This window comes from Azolla caroliniana, unplaced genomic scaffold, assembly GCF_043228905.1.
Source record: "Azolla caroliniana isolate FFs.n. ecotype wild unplaced genomic scaffold, voAzoCaro1.0.p SCAF_16, whole genome shotgun sequence".
NCBI classification, from domain to species: Eukaryota; Viridiplantae; Streptophyta; class Polypodiopsida; order Salviniales; family Salviniaceae; genus Azolla; species Azolla caroliniana.
The window spans coordinates 17116089-17131406 of NW_028230451.1; the positions used below are offsets into that span (position 1 = coordinate 17116089).

The 15318-nt window shown below is 41.7% G+C and overlaps 1 protein-coding gene across 2 annotated transcripts; it reads left to right on the top strand.

Moving 5' to 3' along the window:
* The first annotated feature begins 6723 nt into the window (after positions 1 to 6723).
* On the top strand, positions 6724 to 15092 carry LOC147854097 (uncharacterized). 2 transcript variants are annotated; one of them, XM_087331918.1, is made up of 11 exons: positions 6724 to 7593; positions 7702 to 8396; positions 9175 to 9354; positions 9437 to 9574; positions 10544 to 10612; positions 12684 to 12725; positions 12825 to 12920; positions 13075 to 13185; positions 13421 to 13510; positions 13607 to 13686; positions 13773 to 15092. In XM_087331918.1, exons 1-11 carry the CDS (start codon positions 6960 to 6962, stop codon positions 14686 to 14688), a joined length of 3051 nt encoding a protein of 1016 aa, XP_087188044.1. In that variant the 5' UTR covers positions 6724 to 6959; the 3' UTR covers positions 14689 to 15092. The 2 variants fall into 2 exon arrangements, with proteins under 2 accessions (XP_087188044.1, XP_087188043.1); XM_087331917.1 differs by having other exon boundaries at positions 6724 to 8396.
* Positions 15093 to 15318: the final 226 nt, after the last annotated feature.

The window sequence follows — 15318 nt, forward strand, 5'->3', positions numbered from 1 at the left end:
CGGGAAAACAAAGATTCAAGCATCCTGGTGGTCATTACTCAATGGAAGTATTCCTCTAAAGATTTGACATTCTATATGTGGACAACATTTGGTAAGATCATGGCAAGATGCGTTATCTCTTTTTGGATGGGGACCATCAAGTGATCGAGAATATTGTAATTCATTACAAAATGAATTGCTTGTTTCTTCTCGAGTGTTGTTTTGGCATGGGAAAGAAGTTGAGATCCTAATTCAATCATTTATTTCGATTGGCTATTGTACATTTAGAAGATGTGGTTGATAATGAATCTCAAAGGTTGTTGGATTTTGAAGATGCCAAGCGATGGTTATGTATTCCCCCAAATTATGGATTTATTTGGGAGAAATTACAAGATATACCATTGTTGCAAGGATCTTTGCCATTGAAAAGAAAATTTGCACCTCGGGTGGATTGGCAGTTACAAGATGGTACACGCTTGTTACAGGTTACTACAAATACATGGTATCATTATGCAATGACATCATTATCTTGGTTATGTCCTAAAGCAGTGAAGTTATGGAATGTATGTAAGTCAAATGCAAGGTGGTGGAAAATATTACAACATAGTTTGCATTCCCATCTACCATTTCGTGCAAAGGTATTCATATGGAGAGTCATGATCATGATTGGTGAGCTCCCATTAGGTTCGGCCTTAAAGAGACGAGGACTAGGGTCCGACACTTGTTTCTTTTGCACCATTCCATTAGAGGATAATACACATAGGTTCATTAAATGTCCTATAGTGTGTACCATTTCGAAGTACTTATCGGACATTTGGCAAGTTTTAACCCGTTGTTGTTTAGACCTCAACAATGGGTTTTTTCTCAATATGTTCAAAATGGTTCAAATGATGAGATGGAGATATTGTTCCAATTTTTATGCTATTGGGGTCTACAACACAATTGGAATATGTGTAATGTTTTCATGTTTGATAATAGACATGGGGTGAAAGCCTATATAAAGAAGCTTAAAGGTATTCTCATGTGGAATTTTTGGATGTTAGAGCATGTGGGGATCATTTCCTCAAATGCATATTCAGGTTTTTAATAGCATTACAAAACGTCCCTCTCGCTACATAGGCATATGATAGGAAGAGGAGACTAAGAAGTGTTGTAACTAAGTGGATTTTACATACAATTAATATTGTGGTGTCCCTTGGATGCAAGTGCATGCCTTCATGTTGGGTGTGCATGTGTTCCTTTGTGCCCCTTTTAGCATACCCTTGTTTAGCATGCATGCCTTCATGCTATAGTGTACATGTGTTCCATTGAGCCACCCTTTTAGCATACCCTTGTTAGGACGCATGTAGTTAAGTAAAGCCAACCCAAATGGGTACCTTTGTATGACTATAAATTGAATAGGAAGTAAGAAGCTAAGCAAGCTGGTTTGGATTCCATTTATGTGCATTTCACATAATTGGTGGAGAAGCGGGGTAAAATTTTAGCCACTATCACCTCGTTCATGACGTCTTAATTCCCTCCCGTCGCCATCAAAGTCGATACCCCTATGCAATCTGAGTTCCCGCAACCTCCTGAGCAGGCACCCCCCTTCCAAATGGAGCAACTCCTGCAAGTCCTCTCCAACACCATGCTTCAAATCAGCCACACGAACCAAGCTATGCTCTCCTTCCTCTCCACTACCAACGATCGGTCTCCGGATCGGCCAGATTCCAAAGGTTCGCCCAAAGTCCTTCTCCGGCTTGCCCTCTGAGGACGTCTTAGCATGGTTGGATCACTTTGAGATGATCTCAAGTTACCACAAATGGTTTGACGAGCGCAAGGCTTTGGAAGTTTGCACCTTGCTCGAAAATGTCGTCGCCACTTGGTACGTACAACAAGCCAGCGAAGTCACGGAGAACTAGGTGATCCTCCGGGATCTCCTCGTGCAAAACTTCGCCCATCAAAATTCGGCCCAAACGGCATTGCAACAACTCGAGACGTTGCAACAGCAAGCGCACGAACCAGTAGGCCAATTTGGTGTTCGCCTAAATCAGCTCCTTGTCTGTGCCGATCCAACCATGCCCGAGCATGTCAAGCTTTTCTTCTTATGGCGCTGTCTACGACCTGACATCACTCGTCGTGCCCGGGACCAAGGTCCCAAGACCTTCAACGATGCGATCCTCATTGCCCAACGCATCGAATCTTGTACGCTATCTAACTCCCAACCACGATGGCCCCCTCCACCATCGACCGACTTGCGCGCACAATACCAAGGAGTGACCCCCATGGACATTGACGTCCAAAACATGCAGATGCAGACTCGCTGAAACCTTCTTAATCGCGATGCCCAAGGATGCCCGAAGTGTTTCTACTGCCATAATTATGGATACGTCCGACGTTATTGCCAGAAATTGCAACAACAATCTCACAAGCAACAAGCCCAGATAACCATGGCTGACGCAACATCGTTGGCTGAGCTTCCAGGAAACTAACTTCTGGGGTATTGATGGAAGAGCCAGCCCCCCACGTCCAAGCGTCCGCCTCTTCTAGTTCACAGGTATGCACCACTCTCGCCACCATTAATCACTCCACACACACCATCCTATTAGACTCTAGTAGTAGTATCTCTTCAATTAGCACCACCTTAGTTCACCAATTAGGCCTCCCCACAACCACCACTCCTTCCATCCAAGTCCTTTTTGGCGATCACCAACATCTATACCACTCTCGCACACAAGCCCACTGCATCGTTACCTTAGGCACTCTCACATTCTCACACCATTTTTATGTCTTGCCCCACCAACTCTTCCCCCTCACCTTAGGTTGCGATTGGCTCCTCAAGCGTCGCGCTATGATTGATTTCGATGCTCACAAACTGATTGTCCCACAAGCTCCACCTATCCCCCTCCTACACGATAGCCCCATGTCCCCCACCTCAGCCAAGTCCAGGTGGCCCTCAGTCCCAAGGAGCGGTTAATCTCCGTCCGCCAATTGTTAGCTCATTTTCCGTCACTAGCCCCCCAACCCACGCATGCCGTTACTGTCTCTTTCCCAGTACAACATGTCATTCGTACCGGGGACGCCACTCCCATTCGCATGGCTACACGTCGACGTTCCCCCCTTGACCACGATCACATCGATGCTGCCGTCACCGATATGCTCACCAAAGGTATTATCATTCCTTCCACCAGCGATTGGGTTTCGGAACCCCACCTCGTCAAGAAGGATGATGGCACCTTCCGCTTCTGCATCGACTTTAGGCCTCTCAACAAAGTGACGATCCATAACCACTACCCGCTCCCTCGCATGGATGACCTCGTGGAATAGCTCGGGGGCTCCCGTTATTTCACCTCCCTTGACTTGGCCTCGAGATATTGGTAGATCCCCTTAAAGCCGTTTGACGCCCACAAGACCGCATTCCGCACACGACGCGGGTTGTTCTAGTTCACCCGCATGTTGTTTGGCCTATCTGATGCCGGCAGTACATTCCAACGCATGGCAAAATCCATCTTTGCCGACCTTATCAGTAAAGGCGTCCTCCTCGTTTATCTCGATGACATCCTTATCCACACTGCCACTTGGGAGGATCATCTACAAACTCTCGTTGAATTCCTCGCTTGCATAACTAAGCATAACTTGCAACTCCAATGGAAGAAGTGTCGATGGGGAAGCCCCAGCCTCCATTTTCTCAACTTCATCATCTCTGGTGATGGAATCCATATGGACCCTGCAAAAATAGCTTCCATCATCGACTACCCTCGCCCCACCTCAATAAAAACATTGCAACGTTTTTTTGGGCATGATCACCTTTTCCCTTCACTTCATCCCGAACCTTGCCTTTGTCACTTTCCCCCTCCGTCATCTCCTGAAGAAAGGTGCGTCATTCGTTTGGAATCCTGCTTGCTAAGACAACTTTCGTCGCCTCAAAACAATGGTCCAGGAATCAGGGTTGCTCGCCCATCCTAACTTTGATCAGTCGTTTACGTTGCAGACAAATGCCTCTAACCATGGGTTAGGAGTAGTTCTCCTGCAAAATGATTGCCACGAGCAAGAGAAGGAATCGCCTTCATAGCCGAACTCTCACGCCGGCTGAACGGAACTACTCAACCACTGAGAAGGAACTACTTGCGATCGTCTAGTCTTTCCAGCGTCTTCACCCATACCTTCATGGTAGGTAGGTTATGGTTGAGACTGACCACTAGCCCTTACTTTCTCTTATTCATCACCCTCACCCCCCGGGCCGCTTGTTGCGATGGACGTTGGCACTTCAAGATTATCGGTTTACCCTCTCCTATCAAAAAGGTGTAACCAATTTGGTCACCGATAGTCTCTCTCACACCGATTTCCAAGCTGTCCAATTTTTACCCGCGACGTTTGACCTTGCACTTCCACTACCACAACTCGCTACACTTCAGCAACACGACCCTGCCATCCGAGAGATAACCCATCAGTTGTGCTCCCTCCAACCATTTCCCTCACAACGACGGTTCATGCTCCGCGATAACTTGGTGTTCTTCATTCAGGCGCATCACGAGCCGCGTCTCTACATCCCTCATGCCCTACAACAGACGTATCTCCAATTTTATCACGACCACCCATTGTCGGGTCATCTGGGTTTCCACAAGGTTCTTGAAAAATTACGTCTCAAGTATTATTGGCCCAACATGCGACACTCTGTCTCTACCTACATCAACCAATATGCTTTGTGTCAACACATCAAACCTGCAAGCAAGCCCGCCAGAACGCTCCAACCCATCACTGTCACATCGCCTTTCGAGCTCGTCGGATGGGATTTCATGGGACCTTTTCCCGAAACCCCCAATGGCAACAAGTATATCCTGGTCATAACAGAATACCTCACCAAATGGGCTAAAACTGTTGCCATCCCTAGCGTCACTACGCCAACAATCGCATCCCAACTTTTGCACAAGGTAATTTTCTAGCATGGTTGCCCTGTCCAACTCTTATCTTATCAGGGCCGCCAGTTCCATGGGGACGTCCTCAACATAGTTGCAACGCAACTAGGTGTCCAACAGGTGTTTACATCCTTGTACCATCCGCAAACAAGACCCTCAAGCAGGAGATTGCCGTTTACATCGATCCATGCCACAAAACCTAGGATCAAATCTTGCCTTTCGTCACCCACGCCTACAATACATCCGTTCAGGCGTCAACACGGATCAGCCCTTTTCGAGCACTCTATGGGCGTGACCCTCGGCTCCCATCAGAATCGTCCATTGACGTCCATTCCAAACCTACCAACATGGATGGTGCCACTTGGGGGCTCTATATCCAACAACTGCTACCTCTCCTTCGACAAGCAAGCTCTCGAAACCTACAAGTCGCACAACAACGCCAAAAGCGACACTACAATGTGGGTCGAATTACCCCGACTTATGATGATGGAACCAAAGTCTTTGTTTACTTCCCGGTCTGGCGGCGCGGTCTCAGCGAATCACTCATGCACCGATGGATCGGCCCATTCACCGTGATTCGTGCAATCAAATCCACGACTTACTTGCTCTGATGCGATTCCAATGGTCGATTCACCTCCGCCCATGTTGCCCGCATCAAGCCCTATGCTACCCCAAGCCCATCTTCTAACGCTCGTCCTTTCCCCATGTCGTAAAACTCCTTGTTTCTCTCAGGGGGGAAATGTGTTGCCCCTTGGATGCAAGTGCATGCCTTCATGTTGGGTGTGCATGTGTTCCTTTGTGCCCCTTTTAGCATACCCTTGTTTAGCATGCATGCCTTCATGTTATGGTGTACATGTGTTCTGTTGAGCCACCTTTTAGCATACCCTTGTTAGGACGCATGTAGCTAAGTAAAGACAACCCAAATGGGTACCTTTGTACGACTATAAATTGAATAGGAAGTAAGAAGCTAAGCAAGCTAGTTTGGATTCCATTTATGTGCATTTCACAATATAATTGTGTGCTTTTACCAAAAAAAAATAAAAGAAATAAAGAGAGAGAGAGAGAGAGAGAGAGAGAGAGAGAGAGAGAGAGAGAGAGGAATAATTTGTAAGAGAGCAAGATTGACATCTAAACCACTTCAAACACACTCAATAGCTATCAACCTCACCATGCTAACCGCTTTCCATAACATTGACATTGGACCATGATATGCCTATGCCAACTCTTTCTTTCTCTTGCTATCTAGAAAACATCGCACCTCAAAATGCGCTCATAGGATGCTCAAATAGATGTTATCTTGAGCCTACCAAGCTCTTCTTGAACAATAACCATGGGCCTTGTCATACGTAATGCCATATATGCTCTCTCTCTCTCTCTCTCTCTCCCTAGTATATGGCTTGGTGGATTACAATGTAGCATCAAATTGGTGGTTTACACACTATGGCATCAAAAGTGATACAATTGAGAGAACCCTAGTTCAATCCTCACCATGGGCTAGGTGTAGTAGGCCCTATCTCACAACTCATAGTTAGTCTTTCATGGATGTAAAAAATCTACCCACCTATCTATCTGTTCCTGTCTTCACACAAATCACAAATGATCTTTCGTGGACGTTACAAATAATTTTATCTAGATCTCTCCTTGACTTCAATGATCACAAATGGTCTTTCGTGGATGTTTAAAATCATTCTATCTATCTATCCTCCCTGCCTTCTTGGTCATAGCCCTTATTTAAGAGAGTTCTCATGTGTTTGTTTACTCCTTGTATAATAGAGTTCCCGTGTGTGTGGGGAAGGGCAATCCTCGAATTTTCGAAAATTTGAGGGCAGAGTACATACAACAGGGGTACGTGTGGAATTGCTTCAAACGGAGAAAAATGATCAGAGTCGAACAAACGAAGGAAAGAAAGAGAAGGGAAGAATTAGGGTTTTCTTGTCTTGGATTAGGGTTTCTATCGAGCGCAGACAGGTCTTCCAGATTTCGTCTATCCTTTCGACATCGTGTTCTCTGCTAAAGGTACGACCTATAAACCTACAGAATGTTCATTTCAGGTTCTCCTTCGAAGAACTCCATTGAAGCTGGACAATGATCGGAAATGACAAAGAGGATTCTTGCGCAAGGACCAGAGGCTGGAATAGAGGATTCAAGAATCTTCAGAAGTTAGAGGTCAGCCATCTGTTTTCAGAGGAAGAAGAAGACGGAGAAGAAGAGAAGGTGCGTAAGAAGAAGATGAGCTTCGATTTCGATACTGATAAGAGCGATGATCGGTCGAGCGATGAAGAGCGTTTGATGAGGACAGGGAAAGATCCTTCAGCTATGGAGAGAGAATTGAAGAGCCTGAGAGTTTCTTCCAAGGTGTCGATATCGATAGATGATAGACTTGGTGAAGAACCAATGGATAATTATAATGAAGATAAGGATAATGATGCGGGTGGTGAGGATGAAGATGATGAGGATACAACGAGAGATATGATGAAAGAAAGTGAGAAAAAAGGCACAGGTATGGAGGATGTGAAGGAGAGATCCGGAAAGCATCATAAAGATGGGCACAAAAGGAGGGAAAATGACCGAAGTAAGGGGTCCAAGAGAAAGGAGAAAAATAAAGAGAAGCATTCTCATTCTGAGAGAGATAAAAAGAGGAAGAATGAAGACGGAAATGAGAAGAAGTCTCATGATAGATCTCACAAGAAATCAGAGAGGTCACAAAAAGGGGAAAACAGTGAAGGATACAGGAGGGATTATGACCAAGGTGAAGGATATAGGAAGGACTATGACCACAATGATGGATACAGGAAGGATTATGACCACAATGAAGGATACAGGAAAGAATATGACCAGAGTGAAGGATACAGGAAGGATTATGAATACAGTGAAGGATATAGGAAGGATTTTGACAGCAATGAAGGATATAGGAAGGATTATGACAACAACGAAGGATATAAGAAGGATGTTGACAACAGTGAAGGATATAGAAAAGGGATGCGTTGGGGAAATGCGTTGGAAAGGCCTGAGAGAGAGCATTTTCGAAGCTCGCGATATGAAGAAGAAGAAGAAGAGTATCGACGAGAAAAACACCACGATTCAAGCAAATCAGCTTATTACAGGAGCTCCAGTAAGCCAGAGAGGGAGAGGGATAGGGATAGGGAGAGCAAAAGGTTGAAGCATGAAGGGGAGCATAGAACTGCAAATAAACGGGGGTTGAGGTCACCCTCTCCCTCACCTTCTCACAGAGAGAAAGAAGAAAAGGATCGGGGAAGTCGGGAAAGAGGCGAGAAAGAAGGATCAGGTAGGTATAACAAACGGTCGGGGCTAGGTGGATATTCTCCGAGGAGGCGTAGGTCGGATGCAGCAATAAGGACTCCTTCACCGCCACCTCCAAGGTCTCCCGAAAGGAAGAAGCCTCGAGCATGGGATCTACCCCCAGCTGGAATGGACAGCGGTGTTGCGGCTGCCATGGCTGCTGCTCATCAAGCTGCCGCACAACAGGCTGCGGCATTTGCTTCGGTCTCTTCATTAGTCACGGTTATCCTCTTTCTCTCTCTCTCTCTCTCCCTGGTCACTGGCAGACATTTTATCAGATCTCACGTGGACATAATTTCTTCTGTCTCTATTGGAGGATGTTGACATGCCTTTCATTCTCACTATTTTTCTGTTAAAATTAAAGAATTTAGATTTTTTTTGTGAATCTTGCCTAAATATATTCTTTATGTTTTAGAATTAGTAAAGGTATTCTTCAGCTAGATTTTAAAAATACTCAGATGGATACTTGGTTTTTGTTATTGTTGATATTACTTTAAGTATGCTTGTTTTTTGAAAATTTCACTAACATGGTTTTTTGAAAATTACACTAACAGGATTATACTTAATGCACACTATTTATAATTTCTCACAAAAGTTTCCGAAATAATCGTGATAATCTTCAAATAGCTCCAGGTACTGCAGATCATCCTGATATTAATGCATCTCAATCTTGATTGACTTGCATTTATATCAAACAAAATTGATAGTCGTGCATATGTTTTTCTAAATCTACAGGTTTGTTTATTGCAGTATGTAATTATGTGCGTAATTTGCACTTGATTAGGAGCTACTTTTTTGACTTAAAGCTACAGATTCAATTACTGAAATAAACAGACATACTTTATTAATATCTAAACGCTTTCCTTTTCAGTCACAATAACTAGTTTTCGTTAATGCTTAACCTGCTTAATAACTAGTTTTCGTTAGTGCTTAACCTGCACATCTAGTTTCAATGATTAATTAGTTTTTAATAACACTTAATACTGTCTATATCTTTCAGGTGAACCCTGCATTGGCCACTGTAAGCCTTACCCAGGCTACTCGTAATCTGAGGCGGCTTTACATAGGAAATATACCTTCTACAGTTTCAGAAGGGGAACTCACAGAGTTCGTCAATGCTGCCATGCTCTCTGTAAATGCAAACCATATTCCTGGAACAAAGCCGTGTATCAACTGCATGGTATAAACCATTTGTTAAGAGCTTTATCATTTGACAATGAATGTAGGGAAGTTTGTGACTCTTTTGTTTCTTGATTCACAAGGTCAATGTTGAGAAAAGCTATGCTTTTGCTGAGTTTTTAACAGCAGAAGATGCAACAGCTGGGCTTGCATTTGATGGGATTACTTTGCATGGCACTACATTAAAAATCAGGCGCCCCAGGGATTACATTCCTCCACCAGTGAGTTTTACTCTATCATCCAAAGTTGTTTGTGTTCACAATTATTATTCTACTTCTTGGAATGTATATCTGTCAGGTTGCTCATCATTCCATTGTTACTAGAAGCCTGGAATTGCTGTTTTTGGCTATAGAAATGGTGATATCATTAACCTGCTATTTCAGAATAGTTAAAAAAAGAACTTTATATTGTGCAGAAGAGATTAAACACAGTTATAGATTTGATTGAAAAAGTTCAGATTGATTCTCTTGATTTTCCTATATCTGCTACCGGATATGATGCCCTAAAAGCATAGGGTTATATGTGTATCATGTAAACCCAACAATGCAACATTTTCTTTTTTGCCGATAATCTCATGCTATGTTAATCTGCGTGCTCCTGTCTGGGGGACCAGTGCGAGAGAATATTTTAACCGTTATGAATTTTAATTTATAAAAAGCTAAAAAAACACGTTTTTATATTTTTGTTCTTTGAAGCAGCCGATTTGAAGATCATTCCCTGTTTTCAGACACATCTATATGTGTATATACATACACGGATTTCCACAATGCCTGACAAAAACAATGGTCCACAGCCCCCCTGCAAGAAATCCCAATAAAATGCACAGGCTATTGTTTACTAAATTGTATAGTCGGAACCTTATTTAATATGAAGAAAGATGCTTTGGAATACAAAAGTAAACCTATTGCAGTGCACAGTTTCCGTTACTTCTTATATGTCCAAATTGTATGGCTCCTTCTGGAACTTAGTTGAAAACGATGCCTTATATTTCTATCTAGACCAATCCTAACATAGATGTCTATGAACATTCTAAATTTGAACTTTGGTGCTGCAAAAGAATGGGTTTTGAAGAGATCACACATAATTATTGTATATAAATATTGCTGCTTGTCTCTGTTTCTAGTATAATTCTAAGGTAAAAAATAAATGTAACAGGATAATAGATTCAAAGAATCACTGTTGTGGTGCAGAATGGGGGACTGGACTATACTTCGGTGGTTGACATGGTATCAAACGTGGTGCCGGATTCTCCCCAAAAGGTATTACCTTGTCTATTTTCACTGTCGAAAAGCTAAGATGCTTCGGTGTGTAAAAAATGTGTAGAGGATAGCATTAGGCCTGGTAACTTAAGTTATATCCTAACAATTAGAGCATTTGGTCAGTCTCATCTCGGCGATATTTTATTCAGAGGTTTTGCTAGTTTCAGTACTTTGTTTTGTTAGTTTCTGGGATTAAGAGTTTTCGCCAGTGGGATATTCCTTAAACCTCTTTTGTGTCCTTTGCATTTTTATGGTCATAGGACTCTAAGGAGCCCCAAGACTTCCATTTGACCCTGGGTTGATGTGACAGGTCTTGCATTGTAGTTAATTGATTGACCATTGACCATATTCGCTCCATATAGCTTCCCAAACCAATATGCTTCCCTCAAGGCATGTTTGGTATGAAACCTTTGTGCAGGTCTTGAGTTGTGTTTATCATGGAGGTGGAGGGAGGACAACATATAGAATAACTAGAATAATGCATAGTTCTGAGGATGAGTAACCATCTCAGTGGGATATAGATGAGCATGCACCGTCTGCTGGATATAACACTGTTTAATTGATTGAACTTAAGACCATATTCACTCTGTACAACTTCAGAAACCAATATTCTTCCTTCAACACTCAGATTCTATGAAACCTTTGCTCAGGTCTTGAATTGTATACCTTTGCTCAGGTTTTGAATTGGATTTATCATGGAAGATGGAGTGAGGACTGCTTAGAGGACAAGTAGTAGGAAGAATACAGAGAGGTCTAAGGATGAGAAGCCTCATCAGCTGGTGGATATATTACTGATTAATCAAATGAACAAATTCATTCCATATAGCCCCTCAAAACCAGTTTTCTTCCTTCATGGCTTGGATGCTATGAAACCTTTGCTGAGGTCTTGAATTGTGTTTGTCATGGTGGCGGTAAACTGCTTAAAGGACAAGTAGTAGGAAGAATGCATAAAGGTCCGAGGATGAGAAGATGCCTCAACAGGATATAGATGAGCATAAACTGACTGCTAGATTTAGGACTGGTTAATCAATTGACCATAGATTATATTCATTTCACAGAGTTTCCAAAGAAATATTCTTCCCTCAAAACTTCGATGGTATGAGACCTTTCCCCAGTTCTTGAATTATGTTTATCATGGAGGTGGAGGGAGGACTGATTAAAGAACGAGTGGCAGGAAGAATGCATAGAGGTCTAAGGATAAGAAACCATCTCAGCGAAGGGCATTTCTGTCTTCAACCACATCAACGCTGCTAAATTTCTTTCACCATTTTCTAAATCTGTCTGCATTTAGATGGTGGCAAAGGCATTTCTCTCTCTTTCTCTGTCTGTTTGTTTTCAACTATTTTATCTCTACTCAAATTGCTTCCTCTATTCTGTCTCTTGAAACTTGAGTTTCTTTATGTTACCCTAGTTGCAAACTTTGGATGTTGTGCATTCTCTTGATGACATTGGTCAACGGCATCTCAATTTTGAACATCTTACCCAAAGGTTATTATTTTAAAGGCACTATTTTGTTGTATTTCTCTAGTCCAGTATCAATGATACAATCATTTATGTATTTGGAAATGTAGTTTCTTACTTCTTTGGATTTTAATTAATATTTATGCTTTGCTTATGTAATAAGAGGTGGCATAAATACAAACATCCAAAGAAACATGCATGCATGTATACATGCACATAATCATGTGTGCATCATAAAGACAAAATCTCGGCGGTTTTTGTTATTTACCATGAACCTTCGAAGAAGAAATCTTGAAACTCATTTCAGTAAAACAGACAAAACTTTCTGGCATAGTCACACCAGCAATACAGAGTGATATGAATATTTTATGATCAATGGATAAATAGAATTCATGATTGGGATGCAGAAACGTCAGTACCTTAAATTTAAAGTCTCATTGGGTTCTGTTATTTTGGTCCCTGCTTAGCACCTATGCTTGTAGTCGACAGCAACTGCATACTGTAGTTAGCCAGAAGCTGATTGTATGCGTCTTAATATTTATGAGTCTTATAGTATTAACAAATACATACTCCTGGATGTTAATACTAAACCTTTTGACATTTTTTACAGATATTTGTGGGAGCTATTTGTAAAACACTTTGTCCTGAGAAGGTAATGACCAAAACCTAGCCTTTTCAAATTTTAATCTGCCTTAAACTTTTGGTTTTAGCACTGTACAGCTATTGACATGACCAATTGCCCATTCTTCAGGTCAAGGAGATTGTCACTGCCTTTGGACAATTAAAAGCTTATCATTGGGAAGTTATTGTAGAGAATGATAAAAAAGAAGCTTGTGCGTTTCTAGAGGTTTGAATATTCTGAAGTTTATGCATGTCTTCATTTGAAAGTTCCATAGAGAATAATCACAGAGAAGCTTTTGCATTTGGAGAGATTTCAGCAATCTTTCTTAAAGTAGTAAAAGACTGTAATATCATCAATGTTGCATATTGTATTCTTGCAGTATCTTGATCCTTCCATCACCGTAAAAGCATGTGCTGGACTTAATGGGATGCGATTGGGAAATAAGATCCTCACTGTTGTTCAGGCAACCCCAAATGCGAGTTCTGAACCTGTAAGTTATCTAATTCAACTGTTGTCTTTACCAAGCATCGACCACAGATTTTGAGGTGATCACTGTGGATAATGACATAGGCACTTGTTACTAAATATGGAATATCTTCACTGATCAATGCTCACTGTTAACCATGAACTGATGGAGATTGTCAAAGATTTTGCGTAGGAACTTTGATCTGCTTCTATCTTCTGCTCTCAAGGTCTGTGATATTTTTTCTATTTCTCAATGGCAGGATGTGAAAGAAACTCCATTTTATGGGATTCCAGAACATGCAAGACCACTGTTACAAGCTCCAACACGGATTCTGGAACTCCAAAATGTGGTATATATCATCTTCTCTACGTTGAATACTTCAAAAAATAATTTCATTTTGCATTAGTATATTTCCGCTGATATGGATGCTGGATGCCTTTCTAAGATCTCTGAAGAAGAAGCTCTTACCTTGTCAGAGGCAGAGTTGCTGGAAATCGAGGAAGATGTTCGTTTGGAATGCAAAAGGTACTACTGTTCTTAGATTTATATTACTTCTGTTCAAGTCTGTAAAAAGAGAATGCTCTTAAACAAGCTTCAAATTGTTCCCAAAGATTTGGAACAGTGAAATCAACGCATGTTGTGAAAAGAGAGATGAAGACCGATCAAGGCACTATTTGTGATCAGGCAGGGAACACGATGATGCTTGAAGCTGGTGATGGAGATGTCTATATGACAGAAGATGAGAAAAAATTTGCTGAGTACATTGCCAGTGTTGAAAGCCAATATCTTTCTGGAGTTTCAGGTAGTGGAGAAGCCAACAAAGCACATGTAGAATCAAGCCATACTAATGTGCATTCATCTACAACTGTTGCTGAGGAAACAACAATAGCAATATCTGCAGATTTGAATGTTAAGGAAGATTCGGAATGCTTAGGCAAAGTGGCAAGAGTTGGACTGTCAGATCTTAATTCTAATTTAGATACTAAATCAGGAGAAGGTGTAAGTGTTTCAGAATCCATAGATAAGGTGATGTCTGGTGATGTGAACGTTATTACCGTTGAACCATCAAAGAGTACTGCAATGGTAGTGGAAGGTGACATGGAGGCATTCTCAACTATAGCAATGGAAAACAAAGATTTGGCGAACTTAAGCATCGAATCGGAAGAAACAAAAAACTTCAATGGTGAGAGCAAACCAAATGCGGATATCATTAATGTTGGGAAAGAAACTAGCAATCCAGAAAAAGGCTTGGAAATGGACGACGATAAAGCAAGCCTGTATACCGAAGAAGAGACTTTAGGTAGGGTGTATGTTGAATTTACTCGAGAAGAGACAGCTTGTGCAGCTGCACATGTTTTGCATGGACGAGTGTATGGAGAGAGGAAGGTGTTTGTGAGGTACTTTCCTGTGAAGTTATACCAGAAAAGGTATGGGAAAGGTCTAGAACCACGCACACATGAGGAAAAGCAAGCGCTTGCACTGGCGGCACAGGAGCACTTGAACACCTATCTTCCAGAGAGGGATTAATAGTCGTAGGTATTGCATTAATTAATGTCCTCAAATGATTGTATTAGAAATATCAGAAGTTTGGAATTAAATTTAAATCCAAATACTAATGCTCTGCATTATTGTTGTCATTGCTCTTTAAAGGATATGGAAAAGCTTCACATGTATCTGCTACATTCATATTCCTCCCTATCTGTTTAGCATTGAATTCCAATGACATATGGGGGTTTATATTGGAAGTTCGACGATCACTTCGATATTATTTCAAAGGACCCTCCCCCAAATTAATGTTAAGCTGTAGGACAACTTGGTGCCCATTTGACATGAAGACAAGTTGGGGTCATTTTTTTGTTCATAATGATATTTCCATAGATGCAGAATTCTAACTTCAAATTAGGAATGAAATAATAGTGGTAATCTTTTTCCATGCGTGTGTTCCTAGTGCAACTCAAACTCTTGTTAAATTTATGTCTTTCCTACGGTAGCAAAATTCACTGGAAGAACGAAAGTAGCTAATTTGATTCCAAGAATTCTTGTAATTTGGTCTTTTAATTAGAAATCTAAGTGCCATTTGAAAACATGCATAGAAAGAAACATGGGTTAATTGGTCTGTCAAACCAGCTTTCCTTCTTGTAGGCCATTACTTACAAA

Excerpts from the sequence above, each read along its gene's own strand:
- LOC147854097 (XM_087331917.1), top strand. The coding sequence starts at position 6,960 with ATGATCGGAAATGACAAAGAGGATTCTTGCGCAAGGACCAGAGGCTGG. Across the intron at positions 8,397-9,174 it reads CGGTCTCTTCATTAGTCACG|GTGAACCCTGCATTGGCCAC; the intron begins GTTATCCTCTTT and ends TATATCTTTCAG. Across the intron at positions 12,726-12,824 it reads AAACACTTTGTCCTGAGAAG|GTCAAGGAGATTGTCACTGC; the intron begins GTAATGACCAAA and ends CCCATTCTTCAG.